Raw genomic sequence first — 27,241 nt, 5'->3', positions numbered from 1 at the left:
AATGGTAATAATAATATTTCAAGCGTCTCAATTTTTAAATTCCATATCCCACCACGAAATCAACATTAATTAGCCTATATAATTTTGTATTTTTACTAATAAAATCAAATTTTAAAAGCTAGTCTACAGAACGACGGAAACTTTTTAACTAGATCGCGTGGAGAAAGTGTTGCGTATTACGTTTGCCTTTTTTTTATGCATAGCACGACGGCAATTAACAGTGGCAAGCACCGCCAGATGTCAGGAAGGTCGCCGCGCTTCATTAGCTTTTCTCCGTCTGTGGAATGCAGACAGTGGCACGCGTCCTTCCTTCCGACGTCTTTGTTTTCACTGGTGATTTGTGCCTAACACTGTAAGTCACACGTGTGTTCCGCCTGCCAGGCGATGATTTCTCTGCCATAAGCGCGGTAGCATATTACGTCTGTCTGTACAAACAAATATCATTAAATACTCAGCGGGTTCCACAGCTAATTAGGAAGCAAGTCGAGATTTTTCTTCACACTCTACGTTGATTTGAACTCTGTAATTATATTTGATAAGCATTTTCACATTTTATTTTATATTCTTTTGTGATGCTCCTAGTTGTTATTTTTCCCAATTGTCACAGAAACCTATATAAGGTGCAATCAATAAGTTTCCGGACTGCCCTGAATGTAGGCAACACACAGGACTTAGGAACCGGAGAAGTTATCTAGAACCAGGGAAACACCCTGAATCTATACTAAATGCATCACTTCAAAGGCAGAGAAGAAGACTAACAATAAGGCGTATATAAAGAGATTTTAGGAAAAATCGGAATAGGTCCTTGACATGTTTGCACAAAATCACGTATAGAAGCTCAGCTCTTAAAGACAATCTGACGCTGTTTGATAGACTGACTCAACAGGCATGGAAGCAATGATCTTCAGTGAAACGCGGATGTATGTTTAACGGTACAATAAATACAAGTGCAGTTCGGAAATATATTGATTGCACCTCGTATCACTCAGTAACAAAGAAAATTTTTCGGAATATTTTGACGTGGTAATGTCTGCTGTATATTCGACATATATTAATAAAAAATTAAAGGATTTAGTGAAAAGGAATTATTTGCATTGACCAGCCATAGAAATGCTTAGCAGTATGCCATATCCCTCAAACCTAACAATGTGAACGAGTCCATGCTTATATACAAGGGAAGTCCGCATATATATACACATAACTTAATTGGAAGGACTTATGAAAATCCATGGAAGAGGGTTGTTATTTTCATATTGTTTTGTGATATTCCTGATTCTGTTCTTTTTTATTTAATTTTCACAAAAATCAACATATTTCACTAATAAATGTAAACAGTTTTTGACATGTAACTCCTATATTCTACCTATGTCAACAGAAACAAATCAAAGGATTTGATGGAACGGAAATCATGCTGACCGCCATAGACATGTTTACGTCATATCCCATAAATCTAACAATGTGAACGAATTCATTCCTATACACTAGGGAAGTCTGCATATAGGCCTATACATCTCCTACTTGGAAGAGTTTATTATAATTCGTGGAGGAGGCTTCAGTGGTTTGGACATGTTCAGAGGATGCCCGAGGAACGATGGCCTAAAATAATTTTGAATTGGTCACCCCCAGGGAGGAGAAGAAAGGGACGACCTCGACTTACATGGAGAGGAGGAGTTGCTGAGGCCATGGAGGCTAGAGGGTTGGAAAATGGATGTTGGGATGAGAGACAACAATGTAAATGGGGAATAAAAGACAACCGCTGAAAGTGGAAACGCCTATAAAAGTAAAGTAAAGTAAGGAGGTTGCATGGAAAGGCAATACGCGTGCACAATACATGCGTACTTACTCACATACAGATGGATAAATAATAATAAAAACATTTATGGGATATTCTCTTGGGCTTATATACAATTTACCAAAATTGTTACTTTTCTGTGGCTCAAAAAACATTTCTTTACTTCCCCTTTTAATATTACCTTCTGTTTTACATTATTATTATTATTATTATTATTATTATTATTATTATTCGATTGTTATTTGTTGGAATTGATGATAGCGAGATGAGGCTATGAAATTACCTAACATTCGCCTTACAGTTGGGAAAACCCTCGAAAAAACCCAACCAGGTAATCAACCCAAGTGGGAATCGAACCTACGTTCGAACACAGCTACAGATCAGGAACCAAAGGTGCTAACGTCTGATCTATGTCTATGGCGGTTTTCGACTTGTATCCTATTTTGCCTCAAGTGGAAATTATAGGAAATTCACTTGTTTTATCTTAATTTTGGGTCTACTAAAATCCTGATGTTTGACACATCTGAAATCATCCGTTACAAAAAGTTTGTGTCGGATTTTTTTACGTTCATTACTGAATACTCAGAAAGTAGGAAACGAGAAAGTAACGACCTTTTGTTATAAAAGGCAAGTCAGCATTACGTCACAGGTACAGATGGAATCATTGTTGTAATAAAAATTGAATTACGATGGACTGAATCACTGCATATTCCTAGCCTGCAATCGTTAATCTTGTCGTAGGAAGTTTGGATTGGAATTTCATTGCCGATTAAATACATTAAACAACGTTACGAAGGTTTTAATTTGCCTCCATCTTCAGTTGCAAAGCGATAGGAAGAAATGGAGTCTTATTCATTGACGTCAATGCAAATAACTAAACTTTCTTTCTCGAACCCGCCCCCACTTCAATTGAAACCAAAAATTAGATCAAACTTTCAAAATTCTGTATTTCATCAGCTATGAAATTAGGCCACTCTTGAATAAGAAATATTTTTTAATTAAAACGATATATTCGTATAACCATATAAGTTCGATTGGATTTAAAGAAACTTAGCGAAATGATTTTATTCATAAACGTTTTACTGAATGAGCATGGTGTGCATGAATGCTCATTTCTTTGTAGGAAAATGTTCCTCTATCGGACACACTCATCGTTGAATTCACAGGGTGATGTATATAAAATATGAAAATGTATTTTTCATACAGTGACACAAGACTTTTTCTTGTTTCGGACTGATACGGAATACAAGGAACAAGCTGTGTTTGAAATAACTCTCTCTGTACTTCCTGGGTGCTGACAGGTCAATTAACGCAGCTCGACTCTCGACTGTTTCCGGGCAATAACTTGGCTCGTTAATTAGTTGTCATCGCTGATCAAACTCGTGTCTCTTCGCGGGGCACAGTTTCTATAAATCACAAAACCAGCGTCGTGTAGCTTGCAATTGTTGGCATAAGAGTTATTAATTTCTGTACTGCGGAAGGAGGAAAAGATTCAGAAAATTCTCCTAAAACAAGAAACTACAGCACTTATATTTGATTTTTTAAAATATAATTTGTTTATAAGAATTTCATCATCCTCATCATCATCGTAATTATCTATATTTAAGGATTGACTTAATTTCTCCAATTCCTTCATCTACCTTGTAAGGATTGCATACCAACATTAAATATCCAAAATTCGCTTAAATTCGCCACTTGGAGAACCCAGTTTGATACTCTTGTAAATAGAGCTTCTACTAGAAGTTTAAGGACACTCCTTCAAAAGAGATGTTTTACTTTTGTTCTTATATTTGAAGGGTTCAGAACCATAGTGAGTCAAGCGCTATTTACTAAAACCGTAGAAAACAAGGGTTAAAATGAAAATATCACCATAATTCAATGAAAATATAGGCCTATAGCAAGTAATATAAAGTATACATACTCAAACTAAATGATATGTCAATCTTCATTAAACTGTGGTATTCACTTAACTTTAACCCTTCCTTTCTCCGTTTTTAATAAATGGCGCTTGGCCCACTATGGCTCTGAACCCTTAATTTATGTCAAAACCCCTTATGTTTATACAGAGATCAAATTCCTGTGAAAAATGAATTTTTTTTTTACTGCAAACCCAATCTCTCTATCCTTAAAACTGTGGTTTATACAGCTTTTCTGATATTAAAACTTACTGAAAAATCACATTTTGTTCGGAATATGTATGATAAGACTTTCTTTGTTAAATTCTATCGTACTTTGTTTACATGTTTCGACCTATTTATGGGTCATCCTCAGAACTGATCGTTGTTGGTCTTGGCGCCTCTTGTTTTGTTTCCTGTGAGGGTGTGTTCGTGTGGTATAATGTAGAGTCAAAGAGTGTGTTTGTTCTGAAATTGAGTTGTGTGTTGAGAATTTCGTTGGGGTGAGTTTTCGTGTGTCTGTATATTTCACATTGTTCTAGTGAGGGGATGTACGTAGATAAATGAATTTTGGAATAGAGTTAAATAGTATCTCCAGTCATTCTTTCACATCCCAATAATCTGCCACTTCACGTCCACACTCACTGAATTTCGACACATTTTCAGTTTTTCAAGGAAGAAGTCTAACTTGCCCATTCTTGTAGCAAACTCCACAGCTGATTACTAAAAATGGGGGGAATAACCTGATTGACCAGTGTTACCAATTCTCAATGTTATGATGTAAGTGGCATTGGCGGTCCTGAGTCAATTTGTCGCGAATTTTAAACACAAAAGAATTTTAGAAAATGGCAAAAAAAATGTGGGTTATAATGCGTGAACGAGCTGCCACAAATTTTTAAACTTAAAGTACAGGAACATCAGTAGTTCGTAGGACACTGAAGATGACGCAGAACCGGCGTCGAAACGGGCCGTGTGTCTAAGGTACATAACCTTTTTCAAAAATTTTAACACTTTTAACGTGTCGTTAAACAATTTTAAGTTTTTTTAAGTAATAACTGCTGAAGAAGTTTTTCAGATACTATCTAACTCTATCCAAAAATTCACTAAATAATTAATTTTTTCCTACAATAAATGAATTTTTTGAAAAAGTTTTCATAACAGAAAATATTTTTTTTTCTATATCTATATCAGAGGCGCTTCTACACGATTTGCAACCATGAGTTGTTTGGTTGGAACAACGGTCTATATCACTAGACACTTCTAGGCGTATCCAGTTGTTTACATCGTATCGGGAGTTATTTCACGGGAGTTTGTTCTCTTTACGAATACTGGGTACTTGAACTCTGTGTATCAGGTTTCGGTTGATATATTACGTAAAATGGACGATTGCTACACAGTGACGATTTCTACGGTAGATATTGACCGACTATATAAATATAAAAAAAGGATCCAGACAAATTAATATTAATAATTGGAAAGATGCATCACAGAGCATTATTTCATTAAAAACTCTATTTTAAAAAATTGTAACATAGCCCAACGCTTCAATTAAAGAGCACAGGAGAAAAACTTGAAAACTCCAAATACCTCAGCATGCATGCAATACCTCAGTTAATGTAGATTTGTGTACTTTAGCTGTACAGAATAACCACCACATTAGTCCAAAGAAATCTGAAGAATGATAACTCAAAGATAATACAATATAATGGGAATTGAAACTTTTTACTTGCTGTCCTTTAGAAAACAGTAAAACGTGATTTATCAGGCTTTTTCCTCTGTACTCTTCAATTGCAAGGATTTTACGAATCCCCTGACAAAATGTCTATATAATATTTATCGACATATAAACTATCAAGTCCACACCTGTGGAGTAACGGTTAGCGCGTCTGGCCGCGAAACCAGGTGGCCCAGGTTCGATTCCCGGTCGGGACAAGTTACTTGGTTGAGGTTTTTTTCGGGGTTTTCCCTCAGCCCAATATGAGCAAATGCTGGGTGACTTTCGGTGTTGGACCCAGGGCTCATTTCACCGGTATTATCACCTTCATCTCATTCAGGCGCTAAATAACCGAAGATGTTGACAAAGCGTCGTAAAATAACCTACTAAAAAAAATAAAAAAAAACTATCGAGTCCACACCTGTGAAGTAACGGTTAGCGCGTCTGGCCGCGAAACCAGGTGGCCCAGGTTCGATTCCCGGTCGGGACAAGTTACCTGGTTGAGGTTTTTTTCGGGGTTTCCCCTCAACCCAATATGAGCAAATGGTGGGTAACTTTCGGTGTTGGACCCAGGGCTCATTTCACCGGTATTATCACCTTCATCTCATTCAGGCGCTAAATAACCGAAGATGTTGACAAAGCGTCGTAAAATAACCTACTAAAAAATATAAAAAAACTATCAAGTCCACACCTGTGAAGTAACGGTTAGAGCGTCTGGCCGCGAAACCAGGTGGCCCAGGTTCGATTCCCGGTCGGGACAAGTTACCTGGTTAAGGTTTTTTCGGGGTTTTCCCTCAACCCAATATGAGCAAATGCTGGGTAACTTTCGGTGTTGGACGCCGGGCTCATTTCACCGGTATTATCACCTTCATCTCATTCAGGCGCTAAATAACCGAAGATGTTGACAAAGCGTCGTAAAATAACCTACTAAAAAATATAAAAAAACTATCAAGTCCACACCTGTGAAGTAACGGTTAGAGCGTCTGGCCGCGAAACCAGGTGGACCAGGTTCGATTCCCGGTCGGGACAAGTTACCTGGTTAAGGTTTTTTCGGGGTTTTCCCTCAACCCAATATGAGCAAATGCTGGGTAACTTTCGGTGTTGGACGCCGGGCTCATTTCACCGGTATTATCACCTTCATCTCATTCAGGCGCTAAATAACCGAAGATGTTGATAAAGCGTCGTAAAATAACCTACTAAAAAAATTTAAAAAACTATCAAGTCCACACCTGTGAAGTAACGGTTAGCGCGTCTGGCCACGAAACCAGATGGCCCAGGTTCGATTCCCGGTCGGGACAAGTTACTTGGTTGAGGTTTTTTTCGGGGTTTTCCCTCAGCCCAATATGAGCAAATGCTGGGTGACTTTCGGTGTTGGACCCAGGGCTCATTTCACCGGTATTATCACCTTCATCTCATTCAGGCGCTAAATAACCGAAGATATTGATAAAGCGTCGTAAAATAACCTACTAAAAAAAATAAAAAAAAACTATCGAGTCCACACCTGTGAAGTAACGGTTAGCGCGTCTGGCCGCGAAACCAGATGGCCCAGGTTCGATTCCCGGTCGGGACAAGTTACTTGGTTGAGGTTTTTTTCGGGGTTTTCCCTCAGCCCAATATGAGCAAATGCTGGGTGACTTTCGGTGTTGGACCCCGGGCTCATTTCACCTGCATTATCACCTTCATCTCATTCAGGCGCTAAATAACCGAAGATGTTGATAAAGCGTCGTAAAATAACCTACTAAAAAAAAATAAAAAAAAACTATCGAGTCCACACCTGTGAAGTAACGGTTAGCGCGTCTGGCCGCGAAACCAGGTGGCCCAGGTTCGATTCCCGGTCGGAACAAGTTACCTGGTTGAGGTTTTTTTCGGGGTTTTCCCTCAACCCAATATGTGCAAATGCTGGGTAACTTTCGATGTTGGACGCCGGGCTCATTTCACCGGTATTATCACCTTCACCTCCTTCAGGCGCTAAATAACCGAAGATGTTGATAAAGCGTCGTAAAATAACCTACTAAAAAAATAAAAAAACTATCAAGTCCACACCTGTGAAGTAACGGTTAGCGCGTCTGGCCGCGAAACCAGGTGGCCCAGGTTCGATTCCCGGTCGGGACAAGTTACCTGGTTGAGGTTTTTTTTCGGGGTTTTCCCTCAACCCAATATGAGCAAATGCTGGGTAACTTTCGGTGTTGGACCCAGGGCTCATTTCACCGGTATTATCACCTTCATCTCATTCAGGCGCTAAATAACCGAAGATGTTGACAAAGCGTCGTAAAATAACCTACTAAAAAATATAAAAAAACTATCAAGTCCACACCTGTGAAGTAACGGTTAGCGCGTCTGGCCGCGAAACCAGGTGGCCCAGGTTCGATTCCCGGTCGGGACAAGTTACCTGGTTGAGGTTTTTTTTCGGGGTTTTCCCTCAACCCAATATGAGCAAATGCTGGGTAACTTTCGGTGTTGGACCCAGGCTCATTCCACCTGCATTATCACCTTCATATCATTCAGGCGCTAAATAACCGAAGATGTTGATAAAGCGTCGTAAAATAACCTACTAAAAAAATTTAAAAAACTATCAAGTCCACACCTGTGAAGTAACGGTTAGCGCGTCTGGCCGCGAAACCAGATGGCCCAGGTTCGATTCCCGGTCGGGACAAGTTACTTGGTTGAGGTTTTTTTTCGGGGTTTTCCCTCAACCCAATATGAGCAAATGCTGGGTAACTTTCGGTGTTGGACCCGGGCTCATTTCACCTGCATTATCACCTTCATATCATTCAGGCGCTAAATAACCGAAGATGTTGACAAAGCGTCGTAAAATAACCTACTAAAAAATATAAAAAAACTATCAAGTCCACACCTGTGAAGTAACGGTTAGCGCGTCTGGCCGCGAAACCAGGTGGCCCAGGTTCGATTCCCGGTCGGGACAAGTTACCTGGTTGAAGTTTTTTTCGGGGTTTTCCCTCAGCCCAATATGAGCAAATGCTGGGTGACTTTCGGTGCTGGACTCCGGACTCATTTCACCGGCGTTATCACCTTCATTTCATTCAGACGTTAAATAACCTAAGATGTTGATAAAGCGTCGTAAAATAACCTACTAAAAATATAAACTATCAAAAAGGATGTGATTCCATTTTAAGATGTAGAAGTTACTGTGTTGATAAATTTCATTCAAACTCCTCTTAGCCAACAAGTAAGCTTAATGGTATAAAATAAAAAGTAAATAACAATCATACTATACTCATAGTATGTCGATTACCATGCTAAGGCGGTAGTCCTTACAGCTACGTGCAATTGTTTTACTCCAATGAGGCCAAGGTCTGCTTTCGAGGAAACGATATTACGAAAGAAATCATGGCGAGATTTAGAACACAGCGTCTTCAAACTGTGAACATTGAATTGTAATAAGTTGTAATTTTTATTATGAAAGTATATAGTTTAGAGAAATATTATAACCTCAAATATATCTCTGATTTTGATGTTTCATTCATTATAATTTCCACAGGCTATTGTCAGTTGTTTATCCATGAACTACGCATTGCAGGAGGCCAAGGACTTTATTTATATCCTCTGCTTTCGAAGAAAACAATAGAATACAATAGTAAAACAGACACTAAAATTTAATGCTGTTATTAGCGACTGAATTATATAGCCGAATTTCACTTGTTTGAATAATTTTTTCGGTAATTTATAAAGAAATAAAACCTGGAATTAAAAATGTAAATATATGTTATTATGTGGTCAGTGAGTTATTAAGTTCCAAATTGCTATCTACAAACACAAATTTCACGATTTACAGAACAATAAATTGAGGAGGTGGGTGCAAAAAATATTGAAGTCTAGAAATTCCTGTTTTTTTTTTTTTTTTTTTTTAGGTTTATCTATTTCGTTATTAGATTTATGTTTCTCAAAATGTTCTTATGAAATGTTTGTATATGGAAGAACTTTTATATGTAAGAAATATAAGGCAGCCATGTCAATTTGACATTAAAACTGCCCTTATTGTATTGAATAAAAGACAATTTTGAAATATCATTATATTAATGATTTTTTTGAATACATCTTGATTACACAACTTTTAACACTGTATCACTTCGGAATATGATAAGAACTTTCTTGTGTTAAATATTATTAACGCACCTTCTTAACATGTTTCGACCTATTTTCGGTCATCTTCGGATTTTTTTGTATTAACTAAAACAATGATATTTTCTTTTAACACATACGAGTTACTAGTCCATGAAAATCTGTCTTATTTAAAAATAACCCTTGCATACTGAGAAGTTTACATTGGCATTACACTTTTACTATGTCATACTACTTTTGACCAATAAAACGGTACGAAAGGACGTCTTTCAACCAATCAACGTCCGAGGTCCAACACCGAAAGTTACCCAGCGTATGTTCACATTGGGTTGAGGGAAAACCCCGGAAAAAAACATCAACCAGGTAACTTCCCCCGACCGGGAATCGAACCCGGGCACCTGGTTTCCCAGCTACACGCGCTAACCGTTACTGCACAGGTGTGGACAGTGTGTTGTGTCTGTGAAGTGTGTTTGTCAGTTAAGTTCTATAGTTTACAGTGGTCATGCAAAGTATTTGAACAGTGAAATCAGGAGAGTGTCAGTGAAATGTTTCATAGTTCCAGTGCAGTGAGTGAATTGATAGCGAAATGAGTGTAGTGCTGAAAGGTACTTGTGCATATATAAACATAACATAAAAAGTATATACTCGTGGTTTTAAGTTCGAACTTAGGGTTAATATATAAATTAGATTTACTTTAATTATTTTATATTAAGTGATTCATTTAATTTAGGATGCTCCTTGTTAATATTATTATATATTACTACTATTATTTTATTATTAATATTATGAATTGTAATTTATTATTAATTATTGTACTTATTAAGTGTAATTAGTTACCACTGCCACCGGGTATTTACCCATTTGCAGTGTCAATAAATAGGCTACTTCATCTTATTTAGTTTTTATTCAGTTTCATTTGTTTCATACAAAACGTTTGGTTGCTATGGGAACAGCTAGATTTGCGTTTTTCACATTGTACGCCGATCTTGTCCGTTTTGGGCCTTGCATTATGCAGTTCAGAATACAGCAGATTGATTACTGTTCCTATTCATTACAGTACGATGCACTTTTTAAGAAATATTTTAATCGCCCTATATAAACTATTCTCTATGAAGTAAGAAAGTTAAATCGTGGAAAACATATCCCACGTACCGAATGGGAACGGTTTTCAGCAGAAGGTCCGTCTCGGGTACGAGGGTGGCGGAATCTGTCCTGGACGATCTTTTGACGAGCAGCCAGGGGTTTTGAAACAAGAACTGCGCATGACCGGAATGCGTCACCTGCCTCCATTGTGATGTAAACGCACGTGCTTCAGCACCAGACCCGGAAGAACGCCAGCCTTCGCGGTGGATTTGTTATTAATGACTGTGCAGAGTTCGTCTTTCAGTTACAATTATGCAAAGTTTTTTTTTTTTTTTTCAATGCTTTGGGTGACGGACTGGTGACGAGAAGGATGAGGACGAATATGGTTATGAGGACGACGTGAAGATGTGAAAGACAATTAGCTGGCAGGAATTCATTTGGAGAGAAGTGGTCATTGTTTGTTTCCAAGTGTTGTCCACTTTCAACTTAAACATTTTTGGATGTCTAAAATATCCAAAAAGTGTTGTACCACGATCTTCCAGCACTTTTATTTGAAATATACGTTCACTTTGCTGTCTGAATTCCGTCTCGGGGAAATCCACAAGCAACGGTGGCATCATCAAAATGAGGAAAATAAAAACCAGACTTGAATTCGTATCGAAGTGTTATGGTTGGCATTCCCTGGCTCATTGAGTTTTGCGCATCGTTTCTTTGAGACGGTCGTTGGAATAAAATAGAATGCTCAAAAAGTCAAGAGCAGGGAGATCCGGGTCCCCGCTGGGAATGCCCAGTCAGTCCTACAAGCACGTTGCTATGGTTACTAATACGTGATTTGTAGGACTGCAGTTTTACGGCCATAGTCAACACGACCTTGCAAGAGCCCGGGTGCCTTGGTATGTCGATTCTAAATATACCGTGTACTTTTCTGGATATAGCCTAGATCATAGTGATTTAACATTGCCATAAGAAACCTATGTATAAAAACAGTTTAGGAATAATTTAATCAGTGGGCTAAGTTTAAAATGAGCAGACTTTGATAATTTGTAAAACAAGAGAACATCATGATTTTACTTAGCAACCACAGATGATGTTGGGCTATGTTTAAAATGAGCAGACTTTGATAATTTGTAAAACAAGAGAACATCATGATTTTACTTAGCAACCATAGATGATGTTGGGCTATGTTTAAAATGAGCAGACTTTGATAATTTGTAAAACAAGAGAACATCATGATTTTACTTAGCAACCATAGATGATGTTGGGCTATGTTTAAAATGAGCAGACTTTGATAATTTGTAAAACAAGAGAACATCATGATTTTACTTAGCAACCATAGATGATGTTGGGCTATGTTTAAAATGAGCAGACTTTGATAATTTGTAAAACAAGAGAACATCATGATTTTACTTAGCAACCATAGATGATGTTGGGCTATGTTTAAAATGAGCAGACTTTGATAATTTGTAAAACAAGAGAACATCAGAATTGAACTTAGCAACCATAGATAATGTTCTCTTGTTTACAAATTATCAAAGCCTGATGATTTCCAAACACGGCCCACAGATTAAGTTATTTCTGCATTGTTTTTATGCATAAGTTTCTCATGACAATGTTAAATCCTATGTACTATATCACAAAAACACACGGTAGAGTAAGTGTACAGGTTTTCTTTAGGAAAACAGCGCTTCGATCTAACTTACATTCACGGTGAACGATACGTGGAGGAGGGGATAAGACAGTCACATAAAAATGCAAACCCCTCTCATGTTGTCCTTGTATACTCGTATCCATTGTTCTCACAGTCTCCCCTTTGTTCTCATCGTCTTGCCTCTATTTTCCTTGTATTCCCCTCATTTCCATAGCTCTGTTTGTATATCCATTGTTTTCCTCGTCTTATCCTTGTTCTTGCCTTCCCATTTTCTCCTTGTTTTCCATAGTTCTTTTTGTATTCCCTGGTTCTCCATGTATTCCAATTGTGTTCCTTGTATTCCCTTGTTCTACTTCTCTTCCCCTTGTTCTCCTGGTATTCCCTTTGTTGTTTTATCTTCCCATTGTTCTTCTTGTCTTTCCTTGTTTTCCTTGTCTTTACCTTTCTCCCATTTGTTCTCTTATCATTTCCCCTTGTTCTCCTCGTCATTTCCCTGTAGTCCCCTTGTTATCCCTTTATTTCCCCTTGTTATTCTTGTCTTTCTGTTCTTCTCCTTACCTTCCTTCCCATTGTTCTCCATGTCTTACTATTGTTCTCGTTGCCTTCACAATGTTATTCTCTCTTTCCATTTGCAAGTAGTTAACCTTTAAATTCGCAAAGTATCCTATAGGATACAACAGGTTAATAGGCTATATGCTGTAATTTTAAGAGAACAATAGAAAAAAAAATTGGTAGGAAAATTAAAATTTCACAATACTATAATATTGTACAACATATAAAATATGGACATTGCGATAGTTGTTTTCTTTACAGTCCGACACGGTTTAATAAACTAGTGTGTGTGAAATGAAATTTTGCCAATTTGAGGGTTAAAGGTGAGAGTAGGGTCCCATTTTATGTGACAGTCAATTGCAAAGTTACTCATCCATATCTCCATATCTTCCCCTCCTTGTCTTCTTCTTCTTTTCCCACATTGTTCTCTGTGTATCCCCCTTGTCTTTCTTGTCATGCCATTGTTCTCCTTGCCTTTTCCTTGTTCTCCTTGTACTATCCTTTTACTCTCCTTGTTATCCTTGTATTCCCTTCATTTTCCTTGTATTATTTTTGTTTTCCTTGCCTTCCTATTCTTCTCAGTCTTCCCCTTGTTCTCCTTGTCTTCCCCTTGTTCTCCTTGTCTTCACCTTGTTCTCACTGAGTTTTTCTTGTTCTTCGTGTATTTCCCTTATTCCTATTACCTTCCCCTTTTTCTCCTTGTATTCCCCTTATTCTCATTGTATTCCCCTTGTTCGCTTTGCCATATCTAGTGAGGAAAAAACGTGGTTGTATGTTAAATCCAATCAGGTAATCATCCCAAGCGAGAATCGAACGTGCGCCCCAGCGCAGATCCCCCCCAGCAAACAAACTGTAGGTCTATACCAAATCTGTGGTAACATGGTTGTACACATTACCACTCGGAGCTTCTGTGATGGGAAAGATATTTCTTCCTGCGATCTGAACCAAGTTCTAGCGAAGTTTATGCCAAATCCCTATGGAGAAAGACAAAGTTGCTCTTCAGCACCTGCAGCTGCAGGTTTAGTTCTGCGTGACGCAACTGATGTGCTGAGAGCGGCGCTTTGTAGAACAGGTTAGAGGAGCGACGCGTGGGAACAGCTCCAGGCCATGCGCAGATTTATGGAGTACAACACGGGTGAAGGACGATTATTCTGGACCAACTTTGTTTCAGTTCACTACTGCTCCGTTATCATCATATCATTACCTCATCTCATGTGAACAGCCTCTATATTTGAAAAGAAACGTTTTAATGAGGACTCTACCTGAAGACATGTTAGTTTGGAGTGGAATCTACTCAGTAATTTATAAAATTAAATGTCGAGTAGAGGAATGCAGGAAAGTGTTACTAACAGGTTTGTAAAGACAGAATTTCACATACAATGTGCTTTAATAAACAAGGCATTAATTGATTTTAACTACTGGGTGAGCATTTTATTTCTCGACCGGAAAGCGGCAAATTTGTCTACCAGCAGACACGCTTCAACACGCTGTTTACACGGACAACGCAGTATCGGTCATTCGAGAAACATTGCTAATGTAAAATATTATTAAATATATACACTCAAAATAAGAAGAAGATTCTAAAAAAAACTGTTCGCCTTCAGGCTTAAGTAGCGTGCTTTAGCCTTTTCCAGCAGGATTCTGAGACAGCACACTCAACCAACACGAACTCCAGCCTATACAGTGTTCAAGAGGACTGTCGCCCGCTCGATTCCCTGATGTACCCCCTATCACTTTAAACTCTGGACAACTTTATAGATCAACTGTATTAAAAAAATTGATAGGTGCACAGCTTTATGTAGATATTTTTTTTATTTTGGTAGGTTATTTTACAACGCTTTATCAACATCTTAGGTTATTTAGCGTCTGAATGAGATGAAGGTGATAATACCGGTGAAATGAGTCCGGGGTTCAGCACCGAAAGTTATCCAGCATTTGCTCATATTGGGTCGAAGAAAAACCCCGGAAAACCTCAACCAGGCAACTTGTACTAACCGGAAATCGAATCCGGGTCACTTGCTTTCGCTGCCAGGCGCGCTAGCCGTTACTCCACACGTGTGGACCTTTATGTAGATGATGCCAGAAATGAAACAAAGAGAATACAAGGATAACAAGGGGAATACATGGACAACTAGGAGAAAACAATAAGAACGAAGGAATTACGTGGTGAACAATGAGGTAAAACAAGGAGATGGCAAGGAGAACAAGGTGAATATATGTAAAACAGAGAGAATACATGAAAAACAAATAAAAACAATGAGAACAAAGGAAATACATGAAGAACAATGGGTTAAATCAAGGGAAAGAAAATGAGACCAAGGGGAAGGCAAGGATAACAAGGGAAACACAAGGAGAACAAGGGGAGGGCAAGGAGAACAAGATGAACATAAAGCAAGGAAGAGTAAGACAAGAAGAAAAGTGGGAATATAGGCAGAACAAGGGTAAGGTAAGAAGAACAAGAGCAACTTAAGGAGAACAAGGGGATTAAAGAGAGGACAAGAGGAATACAAGGAGAAAAGGAAGAATACAAGAAAAGAAGGAGAAGACAATTACATCGAGAGGAATACACGTAAAACAATGTGGGAAGACAAGGAGAACAAGGGAAATACAAAGAGAAAAATTCTAATACAAAGAGAATAATGGGAATACAAGGAAAATAAGGGGATGACAAGGAAAGGAGAACAAAGGGAAGACAACGAGAGGAAGAGGAAAACAACAAGATGAAAGAAAGACAATATTATAACAGGAGGAAGTTAAGGAGAACAAAGAGATTACAAGGAGAGCAAGATGAAGACAGGAAAACAAGAGAAAAACAAGAAGGACATTGGGAATACAACAAGGAAAAGTATTTCCTCGTTGTTAAAACATGCAGTATAGAAAAGTTAAGTATCTATCCATTTTTTCCGAGTTTTACTCCAACTCTAAGGCAAATGTCTGGTAATCACATGGCGGACAAGTGCAGCTCATAAACGTGGTTCTAGTTTCGGCGCAAGACTTTATAATAAAATTACAAAACATTTTCCAAAATTTGAAATATTTTAAAATTGAGGCTTTTAAAAAAGAAATTTATAAAATTATTCATGATAGGCTATATAATATTAACAAATGTATATTTTTTACCTTTTATATCTGTCGACTATATTCATGTTTCTATTGAATATCACTGGGTTCTGTCTCATTGTCAATTTATTTTAAATGTTTTTTTTTCTCTTTCTCTCTCTCTCTCTCTCTCTCTCTCTCTCTCTCTTTTTTTGCTCTTGTATGTTATTTTGTGCGAGATCGTGCGTATTTGCTTGTTTTCCGCACAGAACCAATACGCGGTAAGTGTGAAATACCACATTCAGTATTCCCAACGTAACACACATAACAATTTCCCTCTTCTTACCGCTTAAGCGCCACATTCATTTTACTGCTTTAGGCTTTTAACATATTATTTTTAGAGACGTTTAACATAGTAATAATTATAAATTGGAAACTTACCACTGCAATTTCACCTAAATTGCAATGTTAATTATTGTTTTTAAATATTTGCAAAAATTAAGTAAAGTCTACTACTCCACGAAACTTATTGCATTCCTGATACAAGTAACAATAAGGAAGCCGTGAAAAAATCAACGAGATTCCAGATGCCGATGTTATTACTGCAATATGTTATATAAATAATATTGTTAAAATATTAAAATGAAAAATAAATCATTACATAACCTTACCGTTTGTTTTAAGTTCGCATTTATAGACTGGGGGAAAAAGGACAGACGTATATCACGGCCTGCTGGAGTATAGTAAACACAGAAAACATTTTATAGTAACAATGTTGAAGAAAGATATTTTGGTTTTCCGAAGTTGCCGTCATTAAACAGAAACCAACATGGAGATTTCATTGCAACTAATTAGAAATTCGTCTTTCAGGTATGTAATAAACGATCTTCGCACAAAATAATGTACGATACACGAGCGGTATGTTTGTTTTCATGTTCTCGGAAATTATAAAAAAGCTCAACTACGTTTCGCTTTTTCAATCTTTTCCTCGAACATGAAAACGTCAACATACCGCTCTTGTAACGTATATTACTATATTGTTTTGAATTAAGTTACTTACTGCATGTAGTAAACTGTGTTTGTAAATGTTATGTTATATTATTGACTAAGACCACACCGTACACTAGTCTGGCTCTTACGGTAGTGGCTAGAAACATTTTTGTTTTATAATTCTAATTTGTACTCACTAGCTAGCTAGTTAAAATAAAATAAATAGAGTAAAAAAAAAAACTTAGAGAATATCAATATTTACTAGGTATGTTGCTGCGTGTATTATTGTAAAATTATTTCATTTTCCACATACATTTCATCATGAAATAATGCACGCAAATCTGACATCTTTCCAGTGTGTGTTGTGGGAGGATATCGAAGTTTCAATATAAAAAAATGAAATCGAATCATGGAAATTGCTTATTATTATTAAGTCATTGTAGTGCACTGAGTGAAGTCAAAATTACAATCACGAAGTGCATGTTTTCCTAAAAAATTACAAAAAAAAATGTATATTTTTTTTAATCTTACCTAGCATCTCGTTTTGTTTACCTTTCACTACCTCGAACCCAGAACATGTACCTTCTCTCTATTCCTCTGCACAGAACATCCTTCTACTCATCATCTTTCAGAATATCTATTCCACGCCTCTGGAATTCTCTCCCTGACCATGTCAGAGACTGTCGGACAATATCAAAATTCAAATTTAAATTAAAAAATCACATTCTAGTTCGTGGAATTGCTTGTTGAACGCGTGTTAGGTTGCGCAACTTCACCTTAACCCATGACATATAGTAAATATTGTAACTATGCTGTTGTAAAATTGACAATTAATATGTTATTTATTATTATTATTATTATTATTATTATTATTATTATTACTAGCCGTACCCGTGCGCTCCGCTGCACCCGTTAGAAATAAATATAAAGTAATTACATAATTAAAATAGGACATTTGATCCAGGGAACATTCGTGTTTGATATAAGGATAAATCGTTTATTATGTTACTTAATTTAAATTGTATTTGCATAATTAAAATGCGATCATTTTGATCCAGAGACCACTCATTTGGTCATAAAAATTATTTTAGGAAATACAGGAAACGAATGTACAGAATAGCCTATCAAGTTTTCTGTGCATAAGAAGCTATTTTAATCTTACCTGTCCTCGATTCACTCAGAAGTTACTGTAATAACATTATAGCATTATGTCCATCTAGAGAAACTACACTTTCCAATGGTGAATTAATAATTAATTATACAAATCGGTTAATTTAGCTTCTGATATTACTTCATACAAACAAAGAAACAATATCTGTAGGCTATCTTTCATAGCTTTCGATTGTTGCTGTCCAAGGCCCTTATAGTCCAAGTCATTTGTTTTTTAATTCATTACACGGCCTTAGATGGCAGTTATTTTAATTTTGAAACTCATTTATCTCATTAAATATCAGTTCTATCAAAATTTGTCAAGGAATAAAACTTATCGGAAATTATTTTTAAAGAAACTTTTCTTTTGTTATGTACCACTTTTCACAAAAATCAATAATAAGCTAGATATTTCGATTTATTTAATTGAGGCCCCCTTATAACCCCCCTTTTAAATAATGTATTTTGAATGCCATATAGCCTAAAATCTAAGTTACAACGAACTTAATTTATATTCCAATTTTCATCGAAATCCGTTCAGCCATTATCGCGTGAAAAGGTAACAAACATACAGACAGACATACAAACAAAAATTTCAAAAAAGCGATTTTCGGTTTCAGGGTGGTTAATTGTATATGTTAGGAAGAATTATTTTTGGAAAATCGAAAATTACCAGAAAAATTTCGGTTACAGATTTATTATTAGTATAGATTATTATTATTATTATTATTATTATTATTATTATTATTATTGTCAGTTATCAATATCATCATTGCTATCTCTGTTTTCTTTCTTTTTTCTTGTATTAGCTCGATGAGAGCTCTGTAGTGTTCTTTTGACTGTGTAGACCCTCTACAGGGCTTTAACTTAATTTGTATTATTTTCATCAGTGTTTGTATTTCTTTTTCGTATTTATATGTGCTGTCTGATAGGATGGAAGAGAAGGCCTTATGGCCTTAATCCTGTCAGATTAAATAAAAAAATTAATTATAAATATTTGCTCAGTAGGCTACAATTACTTCAATAAGAAAGTGAATAAATAGACCAATATCTTTGCAAACTCGGAAATTTATATTTTCATACGAACATGACAATTTCTATAGTGGCATGTGTACACAGAAGTAATTTCGTTTAGATTCCAGAGTCATCATTTCTCACGCACTTGCAGAGTCCTGCCTTACGTGCCATTTCGTGGTACTTTTCTTTGCTCCTTTGAATCCTACGATTCCAGTGTCGACAGCCTTCCACCGCGACTGCCGACATCTTGCGCTTTTGGTCTTCGTTGGTGAGCTCTTGAGTCGTTCTCCTGGCCTCGCGCGCCATGTTGTAGTACTTTTGCTTGTTCTCTTGACTCATACGTTTCCAGCGTCGACCATCTTCCACCGAGATGTCCACGGCATTCCTGCCTCGTAGCGTCTTCCTCAGACAGGCCAGGTAGTTGAAGAAGGGATTAATGCTGCGTTTAGTTGGACCCTCGTCATCCAAAGTCTCGCATTTCGGGACCGATGCCGATGTCTTCCGCTTTTGGCCTTTGTTTCTGGAATTGGACGAAGAGTTACAGGTGGTGAGCTCTTGAGTCGTATTCCTGGCCTCGCGCGCCATGTTGTAGTACTTTTGCTTGCTCTTTTGACTCATACAATTCCAGAGTCGTCCGCCTTCCACCGCGATGTCCACGGCATCGCAACCCCGAAGCTTCTTCTTCAGAGACGCCAGATGGTTAAAGAAAGGGTTGACGCTGCGCCTATTGTTACCGGTGTCGTTTCCAGTCACGCGTCTTGCAGACGATGGCATTATCCTGCGCTTTTCGACTCTGTTACTGGAAGTGGACGAAAGTTTGCAGCCCTTGCGCTTCTGGGTCGAATCCCGCGACGTAATTTTTTGTGTTCTCACCATCACGCATATTTTCAAGTCACATCATCTGCAGTTAGACTTTGCGTTTCCTAGGTTCTACGAGTTATTGTTATAGTAGCTGTTGTACATTGTTGTTGAAACAAAATCCACACAGCGATGACGCGACCAATGACGAACATTTCCTCTGTACATTAATATTTACTAAAATTACTGTCTATGTTTCCTGCATTTACATGTGAATTAAATTAAGGTACAGCTTACAACAGTAATTTTTTTGGAAATATTCAACATTTTTTCCTCCATTACTGTATCTTGTACAATAATGAAAATTGGTATGTGTAAAACACTATCCTTCTACTATATGAAAAAATATATTTACGATTAAAAAAATCTATTTTTTTTTTTTTCAAAATTCAACGTTCACTGTGCAGTGATGAAGCGTTTCCTTCATAACTCATAAACTTGTTAACTTTTTCATGCTCTCTCTTTTATCTTATTGCTGAAACTCATGTTTACAATAATATATCATGCTCTTTCAACTACATTGCTTAATAAACAATATATTTTTATTTTGTGTTAAATATTGGACCATTTTTAAATACTTAAAAGGTCAAAATACAACAGTGTTCATAAGTGAAGATTAAAAATAATGGAGATAATTATTACAGTTTTCTGAACACTATTTGTTCATAAAATAAATAAAATAATAAAACTGGTTACAAACCATACATGTCTCGGGGGCTATGCTCCCCCATCTTCAGTGGTTGTACCACGACTATGGTGTAGATGTTCTACCGCGTGACTGTCAGTCCTCTTTAAGATACGACACGCGGTAGAACATCTACACCGTAGTCGTGGTACAACCACTGAAGATGGGGGAGCATAGTCCCCGAAACATGTATGGTTTCTAACCAGTTTTATTATTTTATTTATTTTATCAATAAATAGTGTTCAGACAACTGTAATAATTATCTCCATTATTTTTAATTGGACCATTTTTTAAAATGAATTTATTTTTTATCAGACAATCTATTAAAGGTAGAGAAGTGATTTTGCATCATATTGTAGATATGACATGCATTAATACACACACAAAAATTTCATCACAGAATGTTGGATACTTTTTGAGTTATGAGGGAAACGCTTCATCACTGCACAGTGAACTTTGAATTTTGAAAAAAAAAATTAGAAATAAGATTTTTTAATCGTAAAAATATGTTTATTATATAACAGAAGAACAGTGTTTTACACATACTAATTTTCGTTATTGTACAAGATACAGTAATGAAGGGAAAAAAAATGTTGAATATTTCCAAAATTTTACTCCCTTAAGCTGTACCTAACCCCTTAAAATGACGAAACAAAACAACATGTCAGTAAAAATGTCTGTTTTATTACAACATTATACACTCAGGGACAAAAAATACCGGACACTTCTATATTTGCTTGTATTTTGTTGCCAATTATTTTAAAATGAAACAAAACCCATTTAAACAAAATAATGTTTCATTTAGCGCCTTATACGACAACATTTGAAAAAAAAATCTCTGATGAGAAAATTTACAAAAAATTACAAAGGGCGTATAACTATGGCATCGTTTGGTCTAACTGTTTTTTTTTTCAATTTATGGTGCCTTAAACATTAAAAACTCTTTTTAGTAACGGATATTACCCCCTCTGGCTTGAATAACTGCATCCATACGTCTTGGCATGCTCTCAATTTGGTTAGCAATGTCTTCTTGAGGAATAAGTTCCCATTTTTCGCCAAGTGCTCGCCTCAACTCTTGTAACGATTCTGGTCTCGGTCGTCTATTCTTAACACGCCGTCCCAGCATGTCCCACACGTGTTCAATTGGGTTCATGTCTGGACTCCTTGCTGGCCATGGAAGAACATGGATTCCCACTTCTTGGAGATAATCTCCGACCACATGGGCAATATGCGGCCATGCATTATCATGCATTAAAACAAAATTATCGGCTATAAATTGGCCAAATGGCACAACATGATCAGCCAAACATTCATTTATATACCTATCAGCTGTTAGTCTTCCATTTTCAACAAAAACCAACTCTGTACGAGCATCCGTACACACTCCTGCCCAAACCATCACTCCACCACCTACATACGGCATATTTTCGGAAATGCAACACTGTGAAAATCGTTCTCCCCTCCTTCTCCAAACTCTTTCACGTCCATCAGGTGAGCACAGATTGAAACGGGACTCATCGGTGAATAGAACACAGCTCCATTGTTCATTTCTCCAATCCCTGTGATCATTTGCAAAACGCAGTCGTTCAACTCGATGCATCCTGAGAAGTCTGGGACCAGTTGCAGGTCTACTTGATATCAGTCCACTTGCTTTCAATCTCCTTCTAACTGTTTTGGCCGAAATTGGGCGTCCATGCATGTTAACAAATTGCTGGGCTACACTAGTAGCTGGCAGGTTGTGCTCCCTAAGAACTCTCAACACCATATACCTGTCTTCATTTGGATTTGTAGCTCTTGGACGACCCGAACCTGGTCTTCTGGTATATTCTAGGGTCTCTCTCTATACCGTTTTATGACATCATGGGTTATGCTTCTAGCCATATTCATAACATTTGCAATGTAACGTACACTGCGTCCATCATCGTAAAGGGCTACAACTCGAGCCACATCTTCAGGTCGCATCTTGTTTTAAGACAAATGTTACAACACCACTTAAACTCAGAAAATGTAAAAATAAAGAAATAACGAATGATAACGATAATGAAGCACAAAATGGTTGAGACAAAATTGTTATAGCTGAGACTCCGAAAGCAAAATTGGAATATTTGGTTGTAATGGCTTGTTCATAAAACAAAAAACAATCAACAATGTATACACGTCTCCATAACAACAGATGACTACCATAATATTGTATGAGAAGATAATGTTTTGAAAAATACCAGCAAATATTAAAGTGTCCGGTTTTTTTTGTCCCTGAGTGTATTACGATGAAGTGAAGAAAAGTGGATCGAAGCATTTGAAATGTGGATATGGAGAAGAGCTGAGCGTGTGAAATTTACAGACAGAATAAGAAACGAAGCTGTGTTGGAAAGAGTAGATGAAGAAATAATGATGCCGAAACTGATCAAAGGAGAAATTTACAATTTTCAATGATTTTAATTAATAATATAAATGGTTCTTGTTTTTAAGTGAAATTCTTTCGATCGTTGTACATCTTTATGGATGAGAGTGTTTTATTGTATACTACGCAATACATACTCGTACTCATGTCTTTGTACGCAACAAAATAATTCAAGCCCCATTCTGTTTTATATGACCTGGCTTTTCTTTCGATCATATTGTAGTGATGTATAAGGTTACTGAAATTCCGTCTATATTTCTACATCTTTTGATAATGCACTACTTGACCTTGGTGGAAGGAGGAAGGAGACACGTGACCTTATGACATCCCAGTTTCTAGATTTGTAGTGCACCGAGTGAAGTCAAAATTACAATGACGAAGTGCATATTTTCCTAAAAAATCACAAAAAAATGTATATTTTTTAATCATCGCAATATTTGCTCAATAGGCTACAATTACTTCAATAAAAAAGTGAATAAATAGGCCAATATCTTTGCAAACTCGGAATTTACTGTATGTAGTAAACTGCGCTTGTAAATGTTATGTTATATTATTGACTAAGACCACACCGTACACTAGTCTGGCTCTTACGGTAGTGGCTAGAAACATTTTCGTTTAATAATTTAAATTTGTTCTCACTAGCTAGCTAGTTAAATAAATAAAAATTTTCGGGCTCATCTCGTTAAAAATCATCTGGGTATCACGAATTACATTTACGCCAAATAACCCTGTAGTTGATAAAGCGACTTTAAATAACCGATCAAAAATAAGGTTTAATAATAATAATAATAATAATAATAATAATAATAATAATAATATTAATAATAGTTACTTACTTACTTACTTACTTACTTACTTACTTACTGGCTTTTAAGGAACCCAGAGGTTCATTGCCGCCCTCACATAAGCCCACCATTGGTCCCTATCCTGAGCAAGATTAATCCAGTCTCTACCATCATATCCCACCTCCCTCAAATCCATTTTAATATTATCTTCCCACCTACGTCTCGGCCTCCCTAAAGGTCTTTTTCCCTCCGGCCTCCCAACTAACACTCTATAGGCCTATGCATTTCTGGATCCACCCATACGTGCTACATGTCCTGCCCATCTCAAACGTCTGGATTTTATGTTCCTAATTGTGTCAGGTGAAGAATACAATGCATGCAGCTCTGCGTTGTGTAACTTTCTCCATTCTCCTGTAACTTCATCCCTTTTAGCCCCAAATATTTTCCTAAGAACCTTATTCTCAAACACCCTTAACCTATGTTCCTCTCTCAGAGTGAGAGTCCGAGTTTCACAACCATACAGAACAACTGGTAATATAACTGTTTTATAAGTTCTAACTTTCAGATTTTTTGACAGAAGACTAGATGACAAAGGCTTCTCAACCGAATAATAACACGCATTTCCCATATTTATTCTGCGTTTAATTTCCTCCCGAGTGTGTTTTATAATTGTTACTGTTGCTCCAAGATATTTTAATTTTTCCATCTCTTCGAAAGATAAATCTCCAATTTTTAAAGTTCCATTTCGTAGAATATTCTGGTCACGAGACATAATCATATACTTAGTCTTTTCGGGATTTACTTCCAACCCTAATAATAATAATTACGTCATCGTTGTCATTAATATCCTCTGCATCTGTATCATCATATTCTTCATTATCATACTCACATCATTATATTCGCCATCCTTTTCATGTCAGCGATTATCGCTTTAAAGTCGACGAAAGAAGATTTGACTGAATCTCCTTAGCAAGAAAGAACGGTAACAATTCCTGGATAAAAATAAGCGGTCATGCTTCAATTTCAGACGCTACCGAGGCAAGCTAGTGCAGGTTGATCAGTAGCCCCATGTAGCTGCACTTCTTTTGACTGGATGAACCTGGAAGCTGCGGAGATGTGCATGTAGGTGTAGCGAAGAAAGTTGAGTGCTCGGTTTTGCAAGTGCCACACCTTGACACGAGACAATTTTGCAAGTATGGTAATGCGTGCATTCCAGTCCTCGCCTGACGCAACGAGCGCACTGGGTTCATCCCTGACTCTGACATGCAGGGCAATAGCATCCTTCAGATAATTACTTGGCAATACGAGTGAAAGAAACCGACTCCTTCAATTAGTTACCTAGGCAACGGCATGTCATTAGTCGCGTGTTACATTTACATATAAAATAATTCAATATATGCTTCAACTTATCACCTCGAAACACTTCATCATCGACAGAGCAATTTTTAAAGCGTCACTCTGCCAATTAAAAACTAATAGGATTTTAATATCCAAAATAATATGTCATCTGTCTTTCTGGGTATATTACTGGGTCGAGAAGCTTTTCCACATGCATTTCAGAACTGGTCAATTTAATTTCAGAAAGCGTCATTTGTAAGATGGGTGCTCCTGTTATGGCCATGTTCCTGATATGGCCACCCCAATATTGTGAGTTAGTTAACCAAAAAAATCCGCTAAATTGCAGCAGCATCCAGTGAAAGGGCATCCTGGTATGTCACTTGATCGTTTTCCATCCAGTCAGGTTGAGCAATATGGCGTCAGTTGCCTGTTTTGCGATTTTCATGTGACCTCTTCTTATTTTTCTCTGGTAAGTCTCCTTTGTTTTATGCATGTTTTTCTAAGACTTGTTTCATGAAAACCATAGTACTCCATTCAGTTTTTAATGTTCTGTTGATTGGTGTTGTCGTTGATGGCGTATCTTTTACGAGTTGTTCATAATCAAACGATTTTCGTGAAAGCTTACCTGCTCCTGATATCGCCATATCAAATACACCATGGCCATATCAAGTTCATTTCACTTTTATTTTTTTCACCTGACAAATTTACATGCTTTATAGCTAGGATTACGCAAAAAAATTTGTATTTTAAGAAAAACAACTTAATTTTTGATAGAAAAACCTGTTTTGACTACACTTTTGAATTATAAAAAAGATTATTAAGTATCATGTTTATTCATTTTACACCAAAATTATTTAATTTTAGCAGAACTGCGCTATCAGACTGAAAACAATCACGATTTGTAGAACATGGAACAAGGGTGGCCATATCATGTGCACATGTTTTTGATATGGCCACTAGGTAGACTTTTGGAATTTGGGACTTTTTGGACAATTAAAGCTATTTTTATGGGGAAAGGAAAGTGTTAAAAGTTGTGTAATCAAATTTAATGGTATATATTTAGTTATTGATATTGACAAAATAAATTGTAAAATACAGGAAAGTCAAAGACATAGTTTCCATGACAACAGAAATATATGATTCAAGTATCTGAAATACAATTGACGGATTCTCAAATACAATTGACGAATCTGAAATACAGTTGATTAATCTGAAATACAAATGATGCTTTCTGAAATACAACTGGAAAAGTTGTAGTCCGCTTTAAAAAAACTGAAAGTTAGAATTTATAAAACTGTATTACTGTATTACCGGTTGTTCTGTATAGCTGTGAAACGTGGACTCTCACTTTCAGAGAGGAACAGGGATTAATAGTATTCTAGAATAAGCTGCTTAGGAAAATATTTGGGGCTAAGAGTGATGAAGTTATAGGAAAATGTAGAAAGTTACACAACGGAGAAATGGATGCATTGTATTCTTCACCTGACGTAATTAGGAACATTAAATCCAGACGTTTGAGATGGGCAGGGCATTTAGCATGTATGGACGAATCCAATAATGCGGATAGAGTGTCAGTTGAGAGACGTGAAGGAGAAAGACCTTTTGGGAGACCGAGACGTAGATGGGAGGATAATATTAAAATGAATTTGAGGGAGGTGGGATATGATGCTAGGGACTGGATTAATCTTGCTGAGGATAGGGACAGTGGCGGGCTTATATGAGGGCGGCAATGAACGACCGGTTTCTCTGAAACCCATTTTAAGTAAGTGAGATATACCGTATATTTTTCTCGGTAAAGGATATAGGATTTTAACATTAGTACCATAAGGAACCTATGTATAAAATCAATGAAGATGTAACTTAATCAGTGGGCTAAGTTTAGAAATTAGGAGGCGTTGACAATTTGCAAAACAAGAGAACACCATCAATTTTATGGTTGCTAAAGCTGGTTGTACAAGATCAAATTTTCGTCAAATTCAGCGCTACACAAGATTTTTCAAGACTTGCCAATACTTTACAAGTTTTATTGTCGAATCACTTCAATTCTTTAAAAGTGTTTGATTGATTTGAAAGTAAATAAGAACATGTTCTTAACTGATCAAAGAATTTACAGTTATTTGAAGGAAATATTATGTCGCTAATAATCACAAAAAAACATGGCATCCTGGCTGAAAAAAAATTGTTTGCGAGTTAGTTAAATTAATTTAGTAAGCGA

The 27,241-nt window shown here is 36.8% G+C and overlaps 2 protein-coding genes across 11 annotated transcripts in view; both read right to left on the bottom strand.

Moving 5' to 3' along the window:
* LOC138702916 (collagen alpha-2(IV) chain-like) overlaps nt 1-27,241 on the bottom strand; it is a 157,129-nt gene that overhangs the window by 66,990 nt on the left and 62,898 nt on the right. The window lies entirely within an intron of this gene.
* On the bottom strand, nt 18,707-20,586 carry LOC138702676 (uncharacterized). The gene has a single exon (XM_069830002.1). It carries the CDS (start codon nt 19,833-19,835, stop codon nt 19,074-19,076), a length of 762 nt encoding a protein of 253 aa, XP_069686103.1. The 5' UTR covers nt 19,836-20,586; the 3' UTR covers nt 18,707-19,073.

The sequence above is a fragment of the Periplaneta americana genome, chromosome 7, assembly GCF_040183065.1.
Source record: "Periplaneta americana isolate PAMFEO1 chromosome 7, P.americana_PAMFEO1_priV1, whole genome shotgun sequence".
In the NCBI taxonomy this organism is placed as follows: Eukaryota; Metazoa; Arthropoda; class Insecta; order Blattodea; family Blattidae; genus Periplaneta; species Periplaneta americana.
This window is presented reverse-complemented; position numbering and strand designations above follow the sequence as displayed.

Coding starts and splice junctions, on each gene's coding strand:
- LOC138702676 (XM_069830002.1), bottom strand. CDS start 19,835: ATGGTGAGAACACAAAAAATTACGTCGCGGGATTCGACCCAGAAGCGC.